This window comes from Saccopteryx bilineata, chromosome 9 (genome assembly GCF_036850765.1).
Source record: "Saccopteryx bilineata isolate mSacBil1 chromosome 9, mSacBil1_pri_phased_curated, whole genome shotgun sequence".
NCBI lineage: Eukaryota > Metazoa > Chordata > Mammalia > Chiroptera > Emballonuridae > Saccopteryx > Saccopteryx bilineata.
In genome coordinates this window covers 50673791-50701465 of record NC_089498.1, presented here as the reverse complement: position 1 = coordinate 50701465, position 27675 = coordinate 50673791, and the positions used below count along the sequence as shown (strand labels likewise).

Below are 27675 nucleotides of genomic sequence, written 5' to 3'. Positions count from 1 at the left end.
TGCTATTCAATATCATCCTTGAACCTCGCCAATGCTTCATCTTACAACTGCCCTGAAGAATAAGCCAGGCTTCCTGGGTCCCTGTTCAGTGTTGGAGCGGGGAAGGTGACCCAAGTTCCCTGACTCTATGTATGCGCTGCCCGCAGAACTGTGTGCTCCCTGTGTACTCCCAGTATCGCACAAGCTTGCCCAGACCAAGAACTGACTGCGTAGAAAGGAACTTGTCCTTGAGCAGTCTGGGTACCTTACAGAGGTAATGCTATGCTATCACATTCCATTCCAACCACCATGAACAGCCAGGTGTCTCTCAAAGCATTTATCCCTTCATTCCTTCACTCACCAGGAAAAATCATTTTTTTTGTCTTGTTACTGAAGAACAGTTTTTCTCCAAAACGGAATTCACTCTACTCCATGACACACCAAGACAGCTAGCTGCTCTTGACACCCAGATCACAGTTCAGACGTGCTATGGCAATCAAGCATCAGGGAGGAGGAGGATCAGTAGAACCTGTCAATCCACAGCAGCAGCAGCCTGCAACTGAGAATCACGCTACACACCAGTCTCCCCGCAGCCTCAACTCCCCAACGACAGAAGCCCCCAACAGCAGAACTCTGCCACTTCCTGAATTTCAACTGGCCTTGGCCTGCCCCTCCCAATCAATGACAGATACTTAGGAATTAATATGATTTAAGAAAACGTCCTTTAGCGTGACCTTGAAGCAACCCCAGGCAAGGTAGGGTGTTTATAAGTTCGATGAATGCTTTAGATGCCCCGCAGCAGTGAGAGGCTCAAAACTGCCCCTTATAATTTCTCATACCTTCATACTGTTACTGGAATGGGCAGTAAAAAAGGAGGTGGTAGGGTGTTTTTATGTAATATAACATCGCTTTTTGTTTTTATAGAAATTTCAACTTTTTAACAGAGTTTTCCTAGCGATTACCTTGTCTTCTTGCAAGCCTGCCATGCGGTTAGTACCGGATGCTATCATGTCCATGTTAGAGATGAGCAAATAACCAGAGAGAGGCTACTCTGTGTCACACGGTGGCTCAGGCGGGATCACTCCAAATGTCTTACCTCTCACCTAAACAATCTTGCCTTGGGTCGCTGGGAAGAGCCTGCTATTGCTGCAAACACCTCCCCAACAACCAAGGCTGAATAATGCCTCCAGGTCCACTTTTTGTTCTAATGAAATTTAATCCATTTTACAAGTCATTACATTTACATGTAGTTAACTAGATAAAATAATATTATTCTCAAAAGATCTATATTTTATAAATGTTTTCTCCGTTTCAATTAAACTTCCCTGTCTCTATAAAAGTTATTTCCGGTTCTGGCTAGTTGGCTCAGCGGTAGAGCATTGGCCCACTGTGTGGAAGTCCTGGGTTTGATTCCTTGTCAGGGAACACAGGAGAAGCAACCATCTGCTTCTCCCCTCCCCCCCACATAGCGCTCTCTCTCTCTCTCTCTCTCTCTTTCCCTCCCTCCCACAGCCATGGCTCAAATGGTTCGAGCAAAGTCCGTCCCAGGTGCCAAGGATGGCTCCATGGCCTTGGCTTCAGGTACTAAAGTAGCTCGGTTGCTGAGCAACAGAGCATTGCCTGGTAGGGGCTTGCTGAGTGCATCCTGGTCGGGGAACATGCAGGAGTCTGTCTCTGCCTCCCTGCCTCTCACTTAATTAAAAAAAAAAATTATTTCCATGGAGAGCTTTCAAAAACATCACCAATTTTCTGCCTTCTTATACAGTGTGTTTGTGGTTTAATTTTAACTTTCTTTACTTTCTACTGTTCTGTGTTGGACCGATGCTCCACAGGTTACCAAGTTTACAGACATAGGAACAACAAGCATAAACAAAATCCCAAACCCCAGTTTGGCCAGCTCTGGACTAACCACTGTACCCACTCTAGCTTCAGTTCTCTCATCTGTAACATGGAAACAATGGTACTTCCTCATCCTCAAGCCTCACTGACCAAAGTGAGATAACATTTGTAAAAGCGATTGCTAAAATTGTAAAGAGCTATCCAAATGTAAGGCAGCATTACTAAGGTAGGTCAATATTTTGGCAGGGGGTATGTGTGTGTGTGGGGCATTCCTTAAGTGAAAACTCAAGTCCTAGCAGACAATTGTAATTTGGGTGGATCTCCTTAAATACACAGCTTATCTGTGATCACAGAGACTTTCCTGAATTCTTCCTCCAGAGTGTCATCACTTCACTTCTGGAAATATTTAGTTTCACCCACAAATATTATGTTGTACCTCAACTGGATCTGAAGTAGAAAGATTTCAGTATGCACATCCTCTTAGAACTCATGTATCACTTTCAAAAAGATTTTCCCTTCCACTAAACCAGGGGTTGGGAACCTTTTTGGCTGAGAGAGCCACGAACGCCACATATTTTAAAATGTAATTCTGTGAGAACCATACAATGACCCGTGTATGTTACACATTATCCAATAAAAATTTGGTGTTGTCCCGGAGGACAGCTGTGATTGGCTCCAGCCACCCGCAACCATGAACATGAGCGGTAGGAGATGAATGGATTGTAATACATGAGAATGTTTTATATTTTTAATGTTAATATTTTTTTTTATTAAAGATCTGTCTGCGAGCCAGATGCAGCCATCAAAAGAGCCACATCTGGCTCGCGAGCCATGGGTTCCTGACCCCTGCACTAAGCTCTGACAGATTTGGCCTCTGTAGCTATCAATTCCTATAATTCTGATGGTAGGCAGGCATTTGTGTGTACTGGGGGGAGATCATCTTTTTTTTTTATAATTTTTTTAAAATTTTTTATTTATTCATTTCAGAGAGGAGAGGGAGAGACAGAGACAGAGACAGAGAGAGAGAGAGAGAGAGAGAGAGAGAGAGAAGGGGGAAGGAGCTGGAAGTATCAACTCCCATATGTGCCTTTACCAGGCAAGCCCAGGGTTTTGAACCGGTGACCTCAGCATTTCCAGGTCGATGCTTTATCCACTGCACCACCACAGGTCAGGCCAGGGGGATCATCTTTAAGTAATTAACAGCAATAAGACACTAATCCTACCCATCCTCCCTTTCCCCCAGTATAAACTTAAAATATTTTTCATGGCCTCTAGTGAAAAGACTTACCAAAGGCTTCATAAAATCAAATAAAGGCCAGCTATGGGTTTCCACTCACCCATATTCTTATTTGTCACATTAAAGAAATCCAGTATTTCAGTCAGGCAAGATTTGCCTTTAACAAAATTATATTTGTTTTAGGTATTGCAAGATCCTTTAGTCTACCTAGTCATGAAGTAAAATTTTAAAAATCAATTTTGGCCCTGGCCAGTTGGCTCAGCAGTAGAGTGTTGGCCTAGCATGTGGAAGTCTCAAGTTTGATTCCTGGCCAGGGCATACAGTAGAAATAACCATCTGCTTCTCCCCCATTCCTCCTCCTTCTCTCCCTCTCTTCCCCTCCCACAGCCATGGCTTGAATGGTTCTAGCAAAGTTGGCCCTGGGTGCTGAGGATGGCTCCATGGCCTTGCTTCAGGCACTGAAATAGCTTGGTTGCCAAGCAACGGAACAGCAACTCCAGATGTGCAGAACATCACTCTATAGGGGGCTTGCTTGCCAGGTGGATCCCAGTCAGGGCACATGCAGGAGTCTGTCCCTCTGCCTCCTTGCCTCCCCATCTCACACTTAATTTAAAAAAAAGGAATGACCTGGGACCTCTGAGGTCACTGGTTCAAAACCCTAGGCTTGCCTGGTCAGGGCACATATGAGAGTTGATGCTTTCTGCTCCTCCCCCTTCTCTCTCTGTGTCTCTCTAAAAAAAAAAAAAAGAAAAGAAAAAGAAAAAAAAACATTTTTCCTCAGATTTTTGTGTTGAAAATTTCTAATTCTAAAGAAGAGTACAATGAATACTCATAGACCCTTCAGTTACACTCATCAATTACCATGAGTCTCATCACCAACGTGATGCTACATTTGCTTCTTTTTGGTCTCTCACTTTGGTTCCTGGACCACTTGAAAATAAGTTGAATATATTACGACACGTCACCCCTAAATGTAAAAACAAGGGCATTTCCCTCTACAATCCCACACATAAAATCTGACGATGATAAAGTACTATCACAGTCAACAGACATCCTTACTCAGACTTCCCAGCAGTCTCAGCTATGTCCTTTAGAGCTTTCTCCCCTAGTCTGGAATCCAATCAGAGAATACTCCTAACGTTACTTGTCAGACTCTTAATTTTTCTTAGTATACTATAGTTTCTTGATCTTTTCTAGATACTTTTTTTAATGAGTGACATTTTTGAAGAGTCAAGTCTGGTTTCTTTATAGGATGCTCCTCGATTTGGTTTTATCTGATTGTTTCCTTATATTTAAATTCAGGTTAAATGTTATTGGTGGAAATATTACAGAAATTATGTGCCCTTCCCCATGCATCATTCAAAAAGCATCTGATACCATTTGTCCTGTTACTAATTTAATCCCTTGACTATGGCACTGTCAGCTTACATTTCTGCCTTTTCATAATTAATAAAAATTTGTGATTTTGAAATTACATAAACATGGTCCCCAAACTTCTATCTAATCTTTGAGCATTCTTTGATAATTCCTGCTTGAATTATCACTACAGTAGTTGCAAAATGGTGATTTTTTATTTCTAATGTTTTTTACATCTATTACTTGACTTTTTTCTCCCCAATACCAATTTTTAAAATGTATTTAATTCCCATATTATCATTACTGTCTAGTGACAGTAATTACAGACACTGTAATGCTCACGTCTCAAACATGGCCAGTGGAAGCCTCTCAAGCAAGACAACATGGGTTTTGAAAGGAACCCACTGGCCTGTAGTGTCTAGGCCAGGGGTCCCCAAACTTTTTACACAGGGGGCCAGTTCACTGTCCCTCAGACCATTGGAGGGCCGGACTATAAAAAAAACTATGAACAAATCTCTATGCACACTGCACATATCTTATTTTAAAGTAAAAAAAAACAAAACAAAACGGGAATAAATACAATATTTAAAATAAAGAACAAAATAAATAAATAAATAAATAAATAAATAAATAACAAGTAAATTTAAATCAACAAACTGACCAGTATTTCAATGGTAACTATGGGCCTGCTTTTGGCTAATGAGATGGTCAATGTGCTCCTCTCACTGACCACCAATGAAAGAGGTGCCCCTTCCAGAAGTGTGGCAGGGGCCAGATAAATGGCCTCAGGGGGCCGCATGCGGCCCGCAGGCCGTAGTTTGGGGACCCCTGGTCTAGGCAGCTCCTCAGCCCTTCCTCGGGGTGAAAGTTTCTGTATTCTGATACATGAGTAATGAAAATGCTTCATGGCAAGTCATACACTGTCACTTCTGAGGCTCTCTGGATTTCCTCAGTGAATATTTTCCTTTTTTAAAATTAAAAAAAAAAAAACCACTTCAATTATAGTTGACATTCAATATTATATTAGTTTCAGGTGTACAACATAGTGGTTAGACACATATAACTTACAAAGCTCACTGAATGCTTTCTGATTCTGGTGGCCTTTTCATATTAGGCAGCTGTTGCCATGTAGAAAATCTTTGTCACCTTACCAATATCTGCCAAGCACAGCCCTCTCTGCCCTCATCTAGTCCTTCTTCGCCTCTAATTCAGACAACCATGCAGAAGTAGCCTCAACTGTATTCTTCATATAAAGTACTAAGAAACGAGATGGAGCCAAACTTCTTGCCTCTGCCACTTAGTACTGTCAGGACCTAAGACAACAGGCAAGTTAAGCATCTCTGAACCAACTGTAATTTCCTCCCACTCACTACTGTGAGGATTACATGAAAACAACACATTCAGAATCATATCTGGCACAAAATGGGTATACATAATTTGGCATCACTCTAAAGTCTACCTCCTCCCCTCTGTCCCAAACAGCTGACTTTCTGTATCAATGCAGAGAGGTCTAAGAGACAGATATGAGCACCTAATACTTCCTGCTAAAACCTTTCCTGCCTTCCTATGGCCAAACTCCTTGAATAACGCCCAAACTCTTAAGAAGGGTGACAAAATCTTTAAAATCTACCCACAACTTGCCTCTCTGGCATTATCGCTGCCACTCCACCCACAGGATCACATGCCCAGGCATATCTGACTTTACCTGCTCCCCAGACGCCCCCTCACACCCTTCAAGTTTTCTCCACCTGGCAAGTTCTTCCTCTCTTCAATTCTACTTGGCAAACTCTTACTCTTCCTTTTGAGATTTGGCTCAGATGGCCCCTCCTCAGTGCAGCCAACACTCCCAAGGGAGTAGGCACCTTCTTGTGTGCTTCCATGGCAACTGAGCTCCACACTCCTACTACAGGGAGAACCAAACAAGGCAGAATGACCTGCTGGGTTACAGGTCCATCATGGTGCTGGGATGCTCATGGGATGGAAGATGAGGGTACCAGTCTTATGTATTTGTGTATCCTCAAAATGGACCCAGGCCCTGGCCGGTTGGCTCAGTGGTAGAGCGTCTGCCTGGCGTGCAGAAGTCCCGGGTTTGATTCCCAGCCAGGGCACACAGGAGAAGCACCCATCTGCTTCTCCACCCCTCCCCCTCTCCTTCCTCTCTGTCCCTCTCTTCCCCTCCCACAGCCGAGGCTCCATTGGAGCAAAGATGGCCCTGGTGCTGGGGATGGCTCCTTGGCCTCTGCCCCAGGAGCTAGAGTGGCTCTGGTTGCAGCAGAGCGATGCCCCCTGGTGGGCAGAGCATCGCCCCCTGGTGGGCGTGCCAGGTGGATCCCGGTCGGGTGTATGCGGGAGTCTGTCTGTCTCTCCCCATTTCCAGCTTCGGAAAAATACAAAAAAAAAAAAAATGGACCCTGCACAGGATGGGTTCTCCAGAAATGTTTGTTCAGGAAATGAACTTGCTTCTTTATCAGAAGTCGCACCTACAACCCTGCCTCACAATCTGAGTGAGAGTCTGCCTCGTGATTTCTCTTCGGTAAGAAAAGTATTTGAAAGTTTGGGGTTTATAAAATCATGTCAAATGCATGTATCAAATGTTGACCATAAGAAAACAGAAAAAATTATACGGAAATCATAATCAGATGTATGTAAGAAAATATGCATAAGAAACTAATATATCTACCAAAACATTAATAGTAAATAGGGCCATGAGAGATTATAAAAATTTTTGTATTTTTTAATGAATCTATAATGAATGTAGAGTTTCTTTAAAATAAAAAAAATCATTTTTTAAGTGTGAAGGAAATAATTTGTGCATTTCTTTTTTTTTTTAACCCCTGAAAAAGGATGAGGATGGAGAGAGAGATGAAAAAACTGAAGAAGTGAGTTGGGATGGGAAAGGTTACTGAAAATTATAATGCAAAAAATAGGAAAAAATAAAAATGAACAAAAAGCAAAATTGTACTGACAATAATAAATTGACAGGCAAGCAGAAAATTAAGTAAAATCAAGCATTGACCATTTAAATTCCATGCAATTCAACAGGATGACATAGAGCTATTTTGGTAATACAATAAAAGCTATATTCTGAAATACAGATAAGGTTAGCAGGAGCTATTCAGAATATCAAAATTTGTCAGCCTGGAACACTCATGCTGCTACCTAAAAATGTAAGAACGAACCAAAAAACGTTATAAAATCTTAAAAAGCAATGAGTCTTTTGCCTTGTAAGACTGAACTCATGCCAGAAAAAGAGACCTTTTAGGCTGATGATTGTCGCATCAAGGCTTAGCAGAGAATTAAGGGACGTGCTTTGATCTAATTTGTGCAACACAGAAAAACTGACAGTGACAAAAGAGAATATGAAGGCCTTTCTGCTACATGTATTTTATTGTTCCACAGAATAATTAAATTAATCTCAGATGCCACCCAAACGTAACCTTGTCAAACAGTAGGCTGTATTCAAGTTTGTTAGGGGGATTTTTTTTTAAAAACATGCCTTTCAAGTGCAAGAGAATCATTTCACTGAAAATATCATGTCAGATTAATGCATTAGCCAGCTAAGTACTCTGGCTGCAACATAATTCATCTCAAAGGTTTTCAAATCTAAGCTCTCATGGAGACCGTAAAACTGAACCCAACATGCGTCTCATTTTAATGCTTAGTCATTAGATTAACTCATATGATTATTACAATAGGAATGGAAAACAGCATAGATTATTTCTTCTCTTCCATTAACATTAGGCTGTCAGTGCATCTGCTGCCTATAATAGGTTATTATTTTTTATTTTTCTCTCTCTCTCTTTTGGAGTTTGCTAAAACACACAAAAAAACTTCTTTCAGAAAGCTTAAAACACCAAAGAATTCTCAAATGTTTCTGCCTTGTTTTTTCTTTCTAATGGAATCCTAAACAGTTGGAAGATGACAAGGGGTTATTTTCGGGTTTGTACTCATGCTCTTCAGAGAAAAGCTGGGATGAGATTAGTATGGACTAATCAAAGTACCAAAAACTGGGCAGCCTCCAGTGTAAGCCTGACACACCCGTATACTGGAATATAAGACAAGTGCTTCCCAGAAATGTCTAACCTAGGAACTGAACACACCTACTTCCTTTTTCCAATGGTTATCTCTGCAATAGGATTTGATGGGAGGTCTACTTTTTTTTTCTCACATATTCATTTCACATAGGATTATTTCTCCAAGCTATTATATTTTGTGAAGTAAAGAGCACACTGCTGTCAACTGAATGAACCACAGGAATAATTTTCATAATTACTACCACATTCTTGTTGGGATATTGTTCTCAGAAGTCATGCATTTTGAGTACTGGCATTAAGGAAAGAATTAAGTATACTAGTTATGGGATTCAATACAATGGCAGCGCCAAGTTTAAGTTTACAGGATTATGTTAAATAGGAAGTTGTATTTTAAAGGTCAGCTCTCTTCCCCTCTAGTTTTATGATTGGTAACTCTAAGGGTATCTGTAAGAATACTGTATAAAAATATGCAGAGTTAGGATAACAATTAGAGACAATGAGGAGCCCTAGAGGAAAAGCCCTGAGTAGATGAGGTTCCGGGGAGCCTCTCTGACGCGTACTGGAAACAGTTCATACTGGAAACAGTAAAACAGCAGCATAAGATTCAGTAACAGAAACGTTTAGCCTCTCAGAAGAGAGATTAGGAGTCAGCATGTTCCTTGTCCTTTACTTCACCCCCTGAAAACTTCGGCCATCTGCTTCCTTGAGTTATTTGTACTGGCTAATATATATCCGAGTAAGGCTGGGGACAGAGCTTCAGGCCTTCAGTCTGCTGTCCGGGGCTGTTGTCTCCCCTCAACCGCTTGGAGCATTTCATCTGGTCTCCCAGTAGTTAACTGTCATTGACAAGTGGTTCCCCATGTGAGCAACCAGACGAAATGCCCTCCCAAATCCTGGCAAAGGAAAAGGACATCCACTCATCCCATTTGGTAAGGGACAGAGGCAGGAGGGGAAAAGCCCTTGAACTTTTGTGGTGAGGTCACTTTTAGGGATCTGGCCAGGGGATTTCCCTTTCTCTTCACCTCTCCTTCATCCTGGGGAATTCCCTTTCCCTTGAGCAGTGGGGTCTCAAGTGATAGCTACAGGGACAGCTCCAAGTAGCAGGGTGTCAGATAGGAATGTAACTGCCCTCTTGCTCACGATCGGACAATGCTCTTGGTATCCAAAGGAGGAAAGTTTAGACTTAGAAGATTGGAAAAGCACTTTAACCAGGGGAATGGCTGAAGCCATCGGGACAGGATATGAAGTGACTCGTTGGGATTGGAAAGGGCTTGTAAAATCTGCTCTCACCACCTAGCCCAAACCTCAGACTAGCCCCTCATCCCAAATATTTCAGGGATCCTAACCAGCAGAAAGTAGGTACAGAAGAAAAGACCTTGCCCCTTCTCCTGAAAAACAACAACAACAAACCCCCACAAAAACAAAATAAACAAACCAAAAAAAAAAACCCAAAAGGCTGGAATGTTAGGTTTGGGTCCAACGCTCATTTAAATCCAGAGCCCCTTTAAACTCAAATTACCCTTACCCCACCTCCACTAGGGCAACTTCTTTATTAAGCATCTCCTTCACCCAACCTCCCCCTCCCCTGGGAAGGTTCTGGGAAGTGCCTTTGGGACAAGGCCTTCAGGAGGAACCTGAGGGTTAGGAAAGAGAGACAGTCTGCGACCAAGGTCACAAACCTGTTACAACTGTGGGAAAGAAGGACATTTTCAGAAAGATTACAACTATGTAGCATGACTTTTGTCTGTGCCCTGAGAGGCTAATTAAAACTCAATCTAAAAATTCTTTATAAAGTTCCAGCAAAGCAGATCATAAAGAATCAATATGATCAGCTACTATTCTTGTGTTTATGCAAATTATAAGGTTAAGTTAAAACTGGACTCAATACTGTAACTACACTGCTCGCAAAAACTAGGGGATATTTCATGGCTTCATATTCATTTTGAAATAACCCCTAATTTTTGTGAGCATTATAAGATAATTTTAATTTGGCTCTTCAAAAACAATAACTAAGAGTAATTTTAGGAAGAAAAAAGACAAACAGGTCATTTAAATATCTTAAAGCCTTCTCCTAAAGACCTGAAAACTATTGTAATCCTGAGAACAGAAAAATTATTAATAATATTGTAAAATATAAAAGCATTCCAAATTTTTTTAACCAGGTAGTCTAGAAATACATTTGATATCACTACTAGTTTAACTTAATTAATGTCTTTTAAAGTTCTTAACAAAAAATGTTTGTTTTCCCTAGGTTTACAACAAGTTCCTGTTATCTCAGAAGTATCTTTTAAAAATATTTGTTTGCCAATAAAAGAACCAGTTTCTAAAGGTCATAAAATATGTTCATAAAAGTATCAGTATAAAATTGTTAATTACTACTGCCTGACCCGTGGTGGCTCAGTGGACAAAGTGTTGACCTGGAACGCTGAGGTTGCCGGTTCAAAACTCTGGGCTTGCCTGATCAAGGCACATGTGGGAGTTGATGCTTCCTGTTCCTTCCCCGCTTTTCTCTCTCTCTCAACCCTCTTTAAAATGAATAAATAAAAATCTTAAATAAATGCTAATTACTTTGTCCTTACTGAAAGTTAAGGTTATTGTAAATTGAGAATTCTGATTAATTGGAAAGAAATTGTATGGTTTTAATAATAAAAGGTATAAGGTATGGAGGTACTTTTGAAAGGAAAAGGAGGAAAATTGTTCTGAGAGCTGGTTGTTTCTGAAAGGTGAAGAAGGTTGGTGTAAGCTGCAGAGGTTTGTGCAGGTTGTAGAAGGTCTGTGCAAAGAAAAAACAAGAGAGAAGGAACTGAGAAAGTAGACAAAGGTGAGAAAAGGAAAAAAAGGAAGGACTTTAGAAGAAGGATTGCTCTGAAAGGATAATAAAAAGAAATAATAAATAATAAAAAGAAATAATAAAAAGAAACATTAGGACATTCTTAGGGGCCTTAGGAGCTTGAGACATTCACCCAAACTTACAGGTATTACAGAAGGAACCAATAGCCTTCTTAAGCCCCAACTATACAAACAAAAAAGGAGGAGAGAGTCACCCCACAAGGACAATTGTATAAAACTTTTTTTACTCTTAATTTTTTGAACATTGCCTTCTCTGAACTTACTGCAGCCAAGAGGCATTCTATAATAGCCGAGCAACGGCCTAAGCCTCTTGTGTTGTACCGGGATGTATTAGCTGGCCCCGAGTGGCAGAGTCTGGTCCAATTACTAACCTGGGGCGAGTTGCAATTTTGTCATCAACAGGTCCTATTTGGATGCCAGTGAGACACATGAAGCCTTATCATGAGTTGGCATCAGGCCCTAGAAAGCAACACAGTTCCAGAGATCCAGAAGCTGATAATGAATCCACCTCCAGAAATGAGCCCGAAAAAGAGGACCCCTAACTCACTCCCAAGCACTCAGGGAGCACCTGACATTACCTGGGACACTTTGAAACATCTTTCACGCTCATACAACTCCAGACAGATATAAAAAGTGCCATTAGCCCTGTTTTGCTAATAAAGGAATCAAGATTCTGAGCCATTAAATGCAACTGGCACAGGGTTAATAAGTGATTGTGCAAGATCATTCTAACTCTGTCCTCAGTCTTCTCCCTAGGTTTGCATATTTACAGGGTAGTAAGTTCTCTCTCTATGCAATCGTTCAGAGACAGGTTGATCAAGATTTGGTGATGAAGATATCGACAGAAATCAACATTGGACTGGATGACTTTTAGTAAGGTTCTATTCAATTTTGAAACTCAGCCTTGGGCATGACCCTCGAGTAGACAGAGCAGGTATCTGGGGTCTCTCTCTAAGACAGTATTATTCTTTCCATTCTGACTCAGTTCCCCAGTGCAGTCTCCTAGCCCCTAACTGACCACTGAACTTCTGAAGCTAGACCTGCAAGGGCTTTTCTAACTCTTGTCTAGCTCCAGAAATCATTCTATTTTATTTATGAAGTGTTCTTGCCAAACATTAAAATCAAGTTGAATCAAGTCTCCAGAGCCAATTTTATATTTAGAGGCAACATGGAGGAGAGGAAGAAATCAATTGACACTAGAAACAAACAAATCCAGAATGTGGGATCTTCTATAGGGCAACTGATCTGACATCTACAAGTTACTGTGGAGTAAAAGAAAAGAGAGGAAAGGACTGGTCTAGAATTAGAGACTTAAGAGACAGAACAACAGCCTGACCAGGTGATGGTGCAGCAGATAGAGCGCCGGCCTGGGATGCTGAGGGCCCAGGTTCAAAACCCCGAGGTCACTGGGTTGAGTGTGGCTCATCTAGCTTGAGCATAGGTTCACCAGTTTGAGTGCAAGGTTGCTGGCGTGAGTGTGGGATCATAGACATGACCCCATGGTCACTGGTTTGAGCCCAAAGGTCACTGGCTTGAGCAAGGGCTCACTGGCTCAGCTGGAGCCCCCCAGTCAAGGTACATATGAGAAAGCAATCAATGAACAACTAAGGTACCACAACTAGGAGATGTAGCTTCTCATCTCTCTCCCTTCCTATCTGTCTCTCTAAAAAAAAAAAGAGAGAGACAGAACAATTCTACATAATGTAAATAAATGGGCCCTAATTTATATAAACCAACTGTTTTTTTTTTTATTAAAAAAAAGGAATTTTAAGACATTAAAGGTATTCCATGGACTGGAAAGTGTGATACCAATGAAATACTATTAATCACATTGTACCAACGGCATTAAAATTATACAATAAAATAAAAATTTCTGATACATACAAAAAGCATGTTGTGATAAGATGATGTTGTCTTGGATTTTAAAAAAATACTTCACGAGAAAAATAAGACGAAGCAAATGTAGCAATCTTGGTATTTACTGAATCCGGGTGTTGGGTATATAGAGGCCCCTTACACCTTACACTAGAGTTTCTTTACTTTGGGATACATCAAGAAATGTTCAGAATAAAAAACTGTTTTCTGAATTCTTTCTTTCAAGAGCCCTGTTCTATAAAAGAAGTAATTAGATTTAATGAGCTGTAACTGATAATTTTAGCTAAGGTGTGCTAATATTTCACCTTCTTCTATATGCTTTATTTGAAAAATTCCAATTTCCAGAAGACTATCACAAAATAATGTCCCCACACGGGACTTCTGGTGACACAATAATTGACATGTTTGGGTTTGTTTTTTGCATATAGTTCCTGCTGCTACCTCTGCCTTTACCAAGAAAACCCACAAGTTACTTTTTAGTCACAGCTCTTGGTTAGATATGCTGATGACTCAAGCTGACTCTGTAAATGCCAATGCCAACAGAGCAGCGTGGGCTGGCCAGCAAATGGGTGGAGCTGCAGAGGTTGTAAGAAACAAAGCTAGAGCCAGAGTAAGGAGACATGTGACCTGGCATGACACTGGATCTGTCCTCAGTGTGGCCAGATCGCATATCTAACTAAACTGGTATGACACGATCCTTGGTGGAGAAGCTTTCCAATGCAGACAGGCTTTTTGAAAGAGCTGAACTAAACTTAGGCGAACATCCTAAATAGTCAGCTTACTACTGAGAACACACTGCTTAACAAGCCAGCCTCCCAGCAAGAGTCTACACATCGCTGGAGCCTCAGAGACAACAAGATTATTTCCTATAATCCGGGAGCCCCAAGGCAGGTGCTTGAGAGATCCTCCAGAGAACAAAGAGGATGTGAGACAGGCTTCTTTGGAAGGTGGAAGAAAGCAACATGGGAGGCTCAGAGGAGCAGGACGGCTGGTACAGATGGTGGAACACTGGGAACATTCATTCTTCATGACGGCCTCTTCAGAGTTAAAGAAACGAGTGTGTAACAAAATGGAAAGAGTAATGTAAGAATAAAGCTACCTCTCCGAGTACATGCCTAAGTCTAAGAAGAAAGCAAACAATCTAAAGGAATCCAGTATTTCAAACGATAAAGATATCACTTAAAAATCTAAAGTTAATTTTCCAGCCCTCTTGCAGGACAGAGAAAAAACATCTCTTCCGGAAGAAACAAAAGTACAAAGGGAAGACACTGAAAGGGTGTGGTGTTTCACCTGCACAAACGGAATGCAAAGACATGATTGCAAACACACTAAAGTATTCCATATATTTTACCAACCCAATAGAGAGAACTAGTCTCTTCTATTCCTGTTAGCATTAAAGAGCTTCAATGTAGGTAAGCATTTTTAAAACCAAATCTATAGATAACTATTTCACAGAGTTCCAATGATCTCCCCAGTTGAAATTATTCCAAGGTAAAAGTTAGGGGTAAGGAAAGTTATGTGACTGATAGAAAGGTGATGACAAGACAGGAATGCAAGGAGACAGGAACAGTGTCTCTTGCTCTGCTGTTACAGTTACCAGCCAAGGGATTAATAGAAAGAAGGGGAAAGAAAAGTCATTTCAAGCAGAATTTTCCATCTAAGAGAAGGAAAAGCCATCTAAAGCTTTTGGATCTCTGTCAAGGGAGTGAATGATATTTTAAAAATTTGGCAGGAAACCAAAGAGCTACACCCACACTCAGGGCTTAACTGCTTCCAGCACACTAACCAGACCACATATTTCCCAGCTGGGAAGCACGGGCCCAGCCTGGAAATTTTGAGAAGGGTAGGGCTACCTAGCCATATTGCTACGCAATGTTCCCAGATGAGAGTGGACAGACTTGACCATATTCTAAAGAAATCTTCACCTTTGGCCTTTGTCAAAGGACCCTTGGGCAAGATGAGAAACAAACAAAAAGGGAAATTACAGTGAGGAATGGTTTACCTTCGGAGAGCAGTTGAAATGCATACCAGGTACTGGGAGTGTGGTTACATACATTGTAATACACCGATACAGGTACAGCGTGCCAACTATGCAGAAAAATCTTCTGCTAATAATAGACCTAGAAAAAGGGAAAAACAGGGCAGACACTCAGTCATGAAATTCCGCAGGTTCATTTCCTGTAAGTATTCAATGACCCAACAAAACAAACCCCAAAACAACTTGAGAGCTTGAAATCAGAATGTTTCAATATAGTTAGTAGCAGGTTCCAGTGAGAATTTTAAGAATGATGTGGTGGGTTTTTAAAAATATTATCTTGCCATAAGAGTTTAAAACACTCTATGTTCCTATTCACTAGGCTTTGAGAGGCCTTAAACCACAGCTGACATTCAACTAATGTGTAAGTGGGGCCAGTTCTGATTGGTCAGAGCCCACTTAGTACCTGTGGTTAAATACTCAGAGAGTGCCTTTTCTGTCATAAAAGGGGAGAGATTTATAAAAGCAGAATGACATTAAAATGAGAATTTAAAACTTTTCTGACATATAATGAGCCATTGACATTATTCAATTTTATTTCTCCATCCCAGAAACTGCTTTTCTTAGCTGATCTCTGGGGAAGCATGATGCCAAGAAATAAGTCTGTCTGAATGACAGCATCCAACCCCCACTTCCCTCTCTGCTTATGGGGATATGCTACTGCCATTTCTGAGCCTCAGTTTCCTAAATTCTAAACTGAATATAATCACATTAGGAAAAATGTATTTAAAAATTCCTGCCACACACACACACACAAAGGGTAGCAATCAAATGTACAGTTTATACGGTGAATAACAAAATATCCAAGAATGAGTAGAATTCTTTTCCATTTCAAGTTGATAAGTGGCTCTAATAAAATTATTTGATATATACATGTGAACATATATGTTAAGCATGATAACTCCTAATAGCAGATTCCACATAATGAGGTTTGCTTTGACTAGAGTATATTGTACAAACTTAGGTGCATGCTTGGGCAAGAATGTTCCTTCCCTCTGCACCTCTGTCCTGCTTCAGCTACCACAGGCCAGATCCCAGTCCTGTGGGTCTCCTCTTTCTTAGCTTTGGAAGTTCAGATTTCTTCCTTGGCCTGGGGCAACTTGAGTTAAATATATATATATATAAAAAAAAACCAATAACCCCCCCCCAAATTAGAAACAATAGACAGGCTTTCCTGTGAGAATACAGAACATTTTACAATTGTATGGTATGGTTTTACCTCTATGCTGTTTAGGCAGATATGCTGGAATGAAGTGATATGTTACTTGTGTGATTAAAAATTAATTTAAAAATAACCCAGGCAACTCTAGTAGCAGTTCACTCATAACTGCACAGTTCATGTAAGTTAAGTTACTTAGGTTGTATGGGTAGAGTCTGGGGTTTTTACCTCCTTAACCAGAGCTCAGGAACTAGGTCAGAATTGCTTACCACAGAGGCCATCTTATTTTCTATTAGTAAAGCTCTGTTACCACTTGAAGGATGAGAATTTATTCAGTATAAAGCTGTCTTGTAAAGGTATGCCTCTAATTTCAAGTGTGATGAAAGCATGATATAATTAAACAAAATAAAGAGGGATAATACTAGAAAATAATGCTGACCCATAAATTGCTTAACAAGAATATTTAAAATACAAAATTTAATTTTATATTGTAAGATGTAATGGTCATATTTCTTAAAAAGAAAATTCCCTCTCTAGTCATCCTGCTTAAACAAATAGAAACTACCTGCATTCACTTGAACTATACAAGAAACATCTAAGAGAGAAACTTGCTGAGTCTAGTTCTGTTAATCTCTTTAGAGGAAGAAACACAAGGAAATAACTGTTATTTCTCAATTTTGGTCAAGAATACTATCTTAAAAACACTGTGCCTGATTGTTTCATGATATACATGATATGTACACACACACACCAACAACTATTTCTTTTCTCAAACCTGAGTCACATGAGTAGTAGTAAAAGGATCCAAAAGTATTTGGGAATGAGGTGTATAATAAAGAAAAAAGGAACAGCCTGACCAGGTGGTGGCGCAGTGGATAGAGTGTTGGACTGGGACACTGAGGATCCAGGTTTGAAACCCCAAGGTCACCAGCTTGAGTGCAGACTCATCTGCCTTGAGCACGGGTTCACCAGCCAAAGGTTGCTGGCTTGAAGCCCAACGTCACTGGCTTGAGCAAGGGGCCACTCACTCTGCTATAGCCCCCCTCCCCCATCAAGGCACATATGAGAAAGCAATCAATGAACTAAGGAGTCACAACGAAGAATTGATGCTTCTCATCTCTCTCCTTTCTCTGCCCCCCCTAGTCTCTGTCAAAATATAAAAAAATAAAAAAACAAATCTTTTTACAAAAAAAGTTGTAAAGTATCAAACATTGAAGACTCAGGTACATGTACTATTTTACTTAAAGTGAAAAATCAAATGACTTTATCCTTGTGAATTCATCAGTACTAACAACAAGCCAGGTGATACGCTGGAAATAGTTGTTTATAAGAATCTTCTGATCTTTGGCATTTAATCTTTTTGAAATTAAGCTTAGAATATCTTCAATACATAATGTTAAACAAGGATCTCCTAACATAAAAAGCAGGACATAAGTGTTTCAAAGAACTGTATGCAATAAAGGTATCTATTTCATTAATCAAAGAATTTCCTACTTTAGAATTCTTCAAGGTTTAAAAACTTCAAAATGTGTTAAAAAAGAAAGATTTAGAGTGATTAAAATGAGAGATTTGAGGGGCATAACTACAGGCAACACCATGAAATCCCAACACTGACTGAGGAGGAGCTGAGGCCTCCAAAACTTATCCTGAGCCAGTGCCACCTGTCCCCCGAGGCAGGCCAGAGTGACACGAGTGTTCCTCACCACTCTCAAACCCATCTGCCCAAATGCCCACTTGCCTGTCCTGTTGCCTCATGGGCCCCTTTTGACTTTTTACAAATAGAGACCCTTTTGTTTAAAAAAAAAAAAAAAAAAAAAGCAACAATGCCACAAGGAAAAAAAAAAGCCATAGAAGAAATGTCAATGAGACATGACTGGAGATTAAATGAATGCCAAAAACAAGATGCAGGTTATAATTCTCCAAAGCACAACGGTGTCCTTCTCATATGGGATCCATCTCTCCTTTCATGTTAGAAAGAAGCCTGCTGCCCATCTGCTCACACTCGGCAACGACTATCACCTCCCAGACACTTGTGTCTACTCTGCTCCAAGTGTTTGAGTAACAGGCTCAGTATTACTTTTTTCTGAGAGAAAAGAAAAAAATACTTGTTAAATGAGATTAACAAGAAGTATGAATAAAAGTGTCAGTGTTTCATAGATACTTAAGACCTGTTAGAATAGTATGTTATATCCACTACACATGATTTTATTTTTATTCATTATTTTTATATTTTAAATATCCCTGTTGAAGGCACTGGCTGGTTAATTCGGTTGGATAAGAGCATCGTCCTGAAACAACAAGGTTGTGGTTTATAGTCCCTGGTCAGGGCACACATGGGAAGCAAACCCCTCCCCCCCAAAAAAAGCATAACTGAGTGGAACAACAAATTCTTCCTTTCTCCTTCCCTTCTCTCTCCCTTCCTCTCTCTGTCTCTTTAAAAATCAATAAATGTTAAGCCCCGGCCGGATAGCTCTAGAACGTAGTCCTGGAGTGTGGAAGTTGCCAGTTCAATTCCCTGGTCAGGGCACACACAGAAGCAGCTCCATGTTCCTGTCTCTCTCGCTCCCTGCTTCTCTCAAAAAAAATAAATAAATGTATAAATAATCCCCATTTAAAAAGAAAAAGGACTCAGAATCTGATTAAATACTATCAAAATTAGACATAAAATAGTAGCACTACATTGTTTTGGGAATTTGGTACAATAGTCTAAAAGTCTTTAAAAAACAAACAAACAGTGGAAGAAATGACTGGAAAGTAATATTAAAATATTGGAATGTTCTTCTGCTATTTCTCTCAATTAATCCACTGCAAAAATATATACTCAACTCATTTAGTGCTCACAACTGGCCTACAAGCTCTTTGTGGGAAATACTGGCTTTTCGAAACAGGTCCTGCAACAGCAGAACTAAGCAGCAGCAGCAGCAGCAGCAGCTTTAAGGAGGAACAGAGAGAGAGCACACCTGCCACACACAGTCCAAGGCCCATGTCTCTGCAGCGTCACTGATGCTGGTGCATTTCAGGTCTCTGATTATGATTCCAGGACATGCTACATGGCCCAGGCATCACTGAGCTCATCTTTATACAAATACAAGCTCCACCTTTAACACAGACCTAATGTGCTGACCAGGCCCATCTCAGTTAGTTATCCTGAAAATGAGTTTTCCTCATCAGCAAAAGGAGGAAAAGGGTATCTCTTTCCTATGAATTCAGAGAAATGCCATTGAGTTATTTCCCATGGTGTCATTACTAGTAGCTACAGTTTTGCCAGATTTCTCCTATATACTAAGCTCTGTGCCATTTAATTCTTACAACAACCTGCAATGCATGTCTGTAATCCTTATTTTACAGATGGGGAAATGGTGGTTCAGAGAGCTCAAGCTGAAATATCAATATTACACAAGACAAAAGGATTCAGGAAATTGACTCAACTTGTGTAAGAAATTCCAATTTTATTTTGAAACTATACAGCTGTGTACCTCTATAGATGAGCAAACGTTCTATTACCTTTAAGTTACATCTCAAAATCTACTTAATTCAGACTTTTCACTTAGTGTTTTACATTTCATATTGATCCAGAACTCTAAAAGGTAAACATTTTAATAATAATTTAATAACTGTATTAGTTATTAAAGTACTGAAAAATCCTCCTAGACACCCAACATTAAGTGCCTCGTTTGTTCAGTGCCGCTGTCTGCAGCGTCGGCACCCACTTAAGATTTGCTCATCACCTCCTGACCCCAGGTTTAAGCAGTCATTCTGACCTGTCGTCCACTTCTCAACATTCTCCACAATGACCTTCCACCTGGTGTCCCTAGTTCCACTCATGTCTCCCAAAAATCCACTCCCCATAGAGCAGCCAGAACAGTGATATAGTGTGTGCCCTTTAAAACTCTCCAATGGTTGCTTAATGTATGTTGATAGAACCCAGATCCTTCACCAAGCTCATGAGGCCCGTGATGATTTGGTCGCTTCTCCTCAACCTCCCTAGAGTCCAGCTTCGGTTGGATGCTTGTGGTGTGCTTTGAACATGCCATGCAAAGTCCCTCCAGCCTCAGGTAGGACCTCTGTGACAGCTATTCATTTCCTCAGCCTGATCTCTTAGAACAATGCCAGTCATTCCAGTCTCAGAGGGACCACCTAAAGATTCTCCCTATCTCACCTGTTTCCATTTCTTCATCATCCCAGTCGTCCCTCCATCCCACCCACATTATGCTGAAGCCAACCCCAAAGAGTTTCTTACATCTACTTTCCTCCCTTTAATTCCTACCGCCCCAGGCTCACTGTTTCCTAAACCCCGGTTTCTTGCCTTTGCCAGTAAGTACCTTTCCCTGGCCTCTCCCATTATCCCAACTACTATGATCTTATCCAGAGAACCCACCTCAAATACCACCTCTGCATGGAGCCTTCCAAATGCCCCCAAGTGGATAAAGCTACTTCATCTTCCAAATCACTTCACAACTATCTCTATTTTATGGTGTTTTTAATGGTGAGACTGGCAACACCATTACTAACAGAGGGTTGTGCCCCTTCCATCGAGGCAGCTCTTAAACAAAGCTGTGCTTTAGTCATTGTTCAGTCTCAGGAAGATTTCTGATGGCCCCTGTGATACTGGTAACAGTTTCGTACTGTACAGCTTTGCTTCTTACTGCCCCTGCTAGTCCTGACCTGCTTCTTCCCATAAATGTTTGCCCTTTAAACTCTTCCATTTATCCGCCAGAATTAACCTGCCCTATCCCTCACCCTGCATCCTCTTTGGACTCATATTTTAATTTACAATACTCAGAGACTGCTACAGCATTCACTGAACTTCGACTGTACCTCCCTGGAGCCCGGGACCGTGGTCTCTGTGGTCTTCCTCCCATTCCTCCCTGGTCCTCACATTGCCCTGAATGTGCTTTCTACCCATCACAGGAGCCTCACCTGCTCCAGATGGCCAGGCATGAAAACCCAGGCTTAACTCAGTACTTCAGGAAAGAAAATGCCAAGGAAATATTTGCAAAGCAACTGAAAAGGGAAGAATAAATGCTGCAGAATGAAAAGAAAAGTAAAATATATATGCTCTCTTAGGAGACCAGTAATTCATTTCATGTTTCTTGCAGACCCACGGACGGATGCTTTGTGAATCCAGCTGACTGCTGAGCCGTACCCACGCACGGAGCCCAGAAACATGTCTCTATATGTACAAGGCCTTTGGGCCATTTAGAAATCCAACTTAAGGAGCTTTTACATCTTTGGTGTTAAATTTTTAGCCACATTCCTGTTTAACATATATATTATTACCCCTTTTTATAGAAGGAAAAATTAAGGTGTAAAGAGTATGAATACTAGAGCATGGAGCAACAATCAGGCTACACAAAACTAGACTTTCAATTAGCTGCTCTTTTCACGAGACTGTCAAGTTTAAAAAAAGCAGTGGCTTAGACTTTTCTTCTAAACCCAATGTAAAAAATCTGCGATATACTGCAACAGTTGATTAAGTTTGGGAAATGATCACTACCAGTTTAGGGAATTTGCCACGAACAGATCACATTATAAAATTGTCTCTGTTCAACTTATCTTTTAAAAAAATATTATTTTGGGGTTAAATACAGATTGTAACATAAAGGTAAAGAAATAATGTTACTTTATAAGTACTGAAAAAAAACATCAATATGAGCTGAGACAGTTATGAAGAATTAAAATCAACGATCACCCACAAACTACCAAATACCTATGTATAAAACAAAAGGAGTTACAGGGGATCCTCAGATCATGACAGTCTTGACATATGACGACGACTCAAGTTCACAACGCTCATTCCCATAAAAACTTTAAAAAAATTGAGATGTGAGTGTTGTGGCTTAAGCTGTTAGTGCTGTACTTACGGACTACGTGAGCAAACTAGTTTGGTTGTGCGTGGCGGAAGAACACGCAGTAACACAGCACATGAGTGGGGAGGGAGTTGGCGTCCCCCAGTACGCTTCCCTATGCCATTTTGAACTGCCAAAAGCGCAAGTGTTCCGTTCGTGTTGCTTTGGCAACTTTTTGTCCCTTATCATGGCTCTTAAATGAAAGTCAATGCTTCGAAGAACAGGAAAGCCATCACGATGGATTTCACAGAGCTACTGGCATCACATGGAGAGGAGCTGTCTACTGAGGACTTCATTCAGCTGGAGAAGCAGCTGATTGAAGAAAAAGAGATAGAAACCCCAGAACCCAAGAGATTTACTACCAAGGGTTTGGCAGAAGATTTTTCTATGATAGAGATGAGTTGGCAAAATTTCAGGCTGGGGACAGCAATGACAGATTCAGTAAGGTCTACAGAGCTGTTATGGATGCCTTGTAATGCTATAGGCAGATTTTGGAAAAGAAGTCATCAACCTTCCAGACTAGCCTGGAACAATTCTTTAAGGAGGTAGAGAGGCCTGCAACAGATCCTGCATCCTCTCCATCAGCTGCTTCTCGAGATGAAACGCCTGTAGTACAGGTAGAATCATCTCCAGCATCTCCTGCCTGGTCCTTAGGCAATCCTGATTCATCTGCCCGTGTCTCCAGCACCTTCTGCAGGTTCTCCTGCCTCTCTAGCTTCCTCCTCCCAATAGGTCACTCTCTCCCACCTTGCAATGCCCCTTCCAGGGTGCAAGCCAACCACAGGAATAAAGGTAAAAATTTGTTTTTTAAACTCATTTTTTCTGTTACTACAGTACAGTGTACAGTACATTTATGTAATTTTCTTTTTTCTGTGGTTTAGTTGTACTTTTATGTTCTAGACTATGATTTTACAGCTGTGTTAGGATAGGTAAGTGTCTTAGGCTAGGGTGTGTTTTGACTTACACCAAAGTTTGGGTTACGTCACTGTCATAGGAATGGAACTGTGTGGTCATCTGAGGACCCCCTGTGTATCTCTTGTTGGTATTTCAGGCTATTAGCATAAATAATATATATATTATACAAATATGTAATATATAGTGCAAATATGTATATGTTTACCCAGATCTTTCTTCATTCCTTCTCTTCATCAAAACTTACCCACCTGAATCACAGTCTTAGGGGCTTGTCTAGTCACAGCTAGTGGAACTGAATGATTAATATTTGCTCTTGGGGTAATGGATTACCCTTAAAAGAAACACACTCTCATTTTTAACAGCAGGTTTTTAAAAACATAAGCCTATATATTACCATCAGCTGCTAACATTTATTGAGTTCTAGGCACAATAACTAGCAACACTCAAAAATGTTAACTGTTGCTATTTTTATTCATTTATTCATATAACAAAACTATGTGTGCTAGGCATTATTCTGGGCACTGGAAATAGAGTGGTGAACAGAACAGACAAACAGCCTATTTTGTGGTGCTTACGTTCTAGCGGAGGAAGACAACACATAAGATAAATAAGTAAAACACAGAGCGAGTTAGGTACTTGCTAAAGCATAAAATTAAGTGAGAATCTCATTCGGGCTACATTGGTCAGAGAAGGTGTTCCGGTGTATGAGGAAGTTAACCATGAGGATATCCGGGGGAGAAGATTCCAATTGGGAGGCTAGCATGTGTGGGTGTCTGCTCACCAGCAAGGGGGACTGGGAGTGCAGGGCACGAGCACCTGAGGTCTGGGAGTAAACAGCACCATTTCTGATGGTATCTCCTTGGTCGCCATGAGAACTTGGACCCTAAAGCTCCATGTGGTGGGAAGAGAGTAACATACTCCAATTTACTTTTATAGAGAGAGAGTCTGTCTGCCAACTTGACAAGTGACTTAAAGAAAGTAAGAACAGAAACAGAGCAACTAGCAGGAGGTTCCTGTGGCACCCCGGGTAAGAAATGACAGTGGTTAGACCTAGGACAGCAATAGACATAGTGAGAAGTAGTGAGGTTAACAGACAGACCAGATGTGGTGGAAGCAAATACCAAGAACAAAACCAAGATGTTTGGCCTGAGAGCCTGGAAGAACAGTGACGCTGTTTACTCAGATGGGATGGGAGCAGTACAGGTTTGGGAAACCAGGGGGATGCCAGGGACTTGGTCAAGTGCTTTGTACCTATTATCTCCCTCAACCCACACAACAACGCTGAGATAGACACTATTTTACCATACCCATTTTGTAGATGAGGAAACAACGCTACTATAGAACTTAAGCAACTTGGCCCAATTCTCTCAGTAGGGGGCTATAGAGCCCGAATGATCTTAAACTAGTAAGATTTTCAGTATAACTGAATGCTTAACTGCTAATAGGCTGGAAGGGGCAGATATGGTCATTTTCAAGTAATTAAACAGACATTCACAATGCTTTATTTTTAAGAGACAAGGGAAAGAGATAATCCCTGGGCATGATATAAAATAGAAGGTATGAAGTATTATAACATTTAAAAGGACATACATATATAGATTATGAATAAATGAGCATAAACAAAAGCATCAAAAGAGATATGAACCCAAATATTACCATTACCATTTACCTCTGGCATTAAGATGAGTAACTTTTATCTGTTTGTTTATCTTTGTCTTCTAATCTGCCTACAAGCAAGAAGAATTATTCAGTTTTCTTTGATGTTATAAATAAAAATTAACTCAGGAAAACTAATTTATTGTACCTATGTATTTTCTTTTTGCTCTCCCCCCTTATAATATTTATTGTGATTTAAAAGCCAAATTGCTGGAATTACTGAATTGAGAGTGAATCTATTTTCCCTGTAAGTCCTAAGGCTACATGACTATTTAGGTCTTGGGACCTAAACTGGTAAAAAGTAGAAAAGGTGAAAGCAGATAAGATCACCAGTTAGCTAGCCTGTGACTAAGAAGTAATACAGCCTGGGCCTGGATCTGCCATCCTAGCCTCGACAGTGACTGTTCTTCCCAATCCAGGCAATGCCCCTGGGAAAAGGAGGGGAAGCAGAGGCCTGCAAAAGCCTCGGAGTCCAAAACGTTTGGGAATGGGACAGGGACAGTCCCTGTGAAAGGACAGATACCAGGACCTCAGCCCAGGCTCTACAGTTCCGATGGACAATGGGTCACAGAGCAGAAAACTTCCTAGAAACTGAAAGAAAAAGAATAAAGTTTGGCACATCTGGTCAGTGGTGTTTAGTAAAAAATTGTGACTGAAGTTGGTGGCAAAGGGGATATTCTAGGCTGATAGTGAGGAGGGCTCACGCTATGTCTAGGAAGTTACAGGAGATTGTAGCAGTCAGTTAGGACAGAGCAAAGTACATTTGCTACAAATGAGGGTGAAACGTAATATGTAACAGCTCTTGGGGTTGGCCGGTCCCTTCTGGGGCAAATGTACATGTGACCCAGATGGTATATGACATATAAACCTCATTCTCAAACAATGAACTGATCTATCTTCATTCTATCTGTACTATGCTCCACACGGAATCCATGCCACTGGAGCTCTAAGAAAACCCATTTCCAGAGCACAGGTGCCTGTTATACCAGGACCTAGACTGGATTTATACTAAAGTTCCTCAGTCCCCAAAATATACCATGTGGGACCTTGGGCAAGTCTTCAGCTTTTCTGAATCTCGGTCATTTTCTCTGAGAGAGAATAACACTGCTTATTTTGAGGGTATTTGGATCAATTGCCACAATGCACACAAACAAATTCTTGTTACTCAAACACGAGCTGGTCTGGAACCTGCCATTTGGATATGATGAGAGTGACTGTTGATAGCATGAGTAAGAAGAAAAGAGACTTTGCACAAGCACCTGAGATGCCCGAACTCTTGTCTTGTTTTACTGCTGGAGAAGAGGGTGACAGCTTCCCAGCCAATAGATAATGGGACAGGTGCCCCCAACAGCTTCAGTCACATGAGGGAATTTTTGTCCTCATGGGTTTATACTTGGATAGAGTTTGAACAACATATACTTTCAAAAACTGAGATATTACAATGAGAACAAACAAATCCCTTAAAAGATAACCTCTACACAGCCTTGTTTTTCTGCTTGTGTCTGCATCCTTAACACGCAGTCTTCAATAACTCTTGAAAAACAGCTTAATGTAAAGATGGCCTGAAGCGCCATTGGAGACTGTTCTTGTGGTCGACAGTATAAGGTCAATTTACAATAAAATATAAAACATCCTGAAGCAAAGGCTCTTCTGGAACTTGGAAAGTAAATTTTATTGAATAGGAACCTGGAGAGACCTGCTTCATATCAAATGCTCTATACCCAGTGCTTTTAAAAACTTAATTACAACCATCAAAGACTTAAAAACAATTGAAAAAAATATTGGCAATAACTGTGGTTATTAACTACCTTGGGTATTAGAAGAGGGAAGAGATGAGCACGTTGATCCAATCAACTTAACGTGAAAAGAAACGCTGATGGAATTACAGTGGAGTAAAATGAGAAATGTTAGTGGAGAGTCTAGTCTGCTGAATAAAAAAATACCCCAAAATAATCAAGTTAGCATCTAGAACAGCAGTCACCAATCAGTGCAGCATTATGTCTTCGGAAATCAGACTGCAGTCACAGAAGAGAGTTAAATGCTGTAGATAACCTTTATGTTGGCAGATACCCACCTAACATAAAATCCCTAAAGCCAGAGCATCTATCAAAAGTTAAAATACAAAATAGCCTGACCTGTGGTGGTGCAGTGGATAAGGCATCAATCTGGAACGCTGAGGTTGCCAGTTTGAAACCCTGGGCTTGCCCAGTCAAGGCGCATATGGGAGTTGATGCTTCCTGCTCTTCCTTCCATCTAAAATGAATAAAGTCTTAAAAAAATATAAAATAAATCTTTTCTTAAACAGTCTTTGAAGATATAACACATACTGCTGCCAAACATCTAAAAATTTATCCCAGTACTCTCAGTGTAATCCTAGAAAAGCCACACTGGAAGATTGTGTCTGTTCCTTTCAGTGGGAAAGACAAAGTCCCTGGAACAGTTCTGAACAGAGATGTCAGGACAGGTCACAAGCAGGATCTGCTAACGCCATTCCCTTCCCTAGCTCCTTCCCTGTTGGCGTGGGATCTATTTTCCAAGAACCTACTCAGTGACTGCTCGCTCCATCAGTCTTTCTATAGCTCTATACAACTGTTCATGCCAGAATGTTCGACCTCATGTCCAAAGCCTCAGTCACTGAGCTGTGTCCATTGTGCCCCACATCCTAACTCCCCAGTGGCTCCTTTTATTCCTTCTCCAAATCTTCTCAACACCAACGGACCAATATATCCTACAACACGAATTCATCCTTACACAATCTGCCTTCTCCACTGACCTGTACTACTTCTTTCAGGCAAACATCTGATTGAAAGGACACCATGGTAGACAACATGTACCAGGATATACACATAACATGGCTTTGCTCTGAAATTAAGTATATTCCAGCCAAGCTG

At 40.7% G+C, this 27675-nt stretch overlaps 1 protein-coding gene across 10 annotated transcripts in view; it reads right to left on the bottom strand.

Moving 5' to 3' along the window:
• The window catches only part of SGMS1 (sphingomyelin synthase 1), a 325673-nt gene that overhangs the window by 13613 nt on the left and 284385 nt on the right, over positions 1-27675 (bottom strand). For all 10 annotated transcript variants that reach the window (XM_066244178.1, XM_066244179.1, XM_066244177.1 and 7 more), the window contains one exon: positions 15173-15290. In XM_066244178.1, the coding sequence (XP_066100275.1) occupies positions 15173-15290 (118 nt within the window). The remainder of the gene's footprint in view (positions 1-15172; positions 15291-27675) is intronic.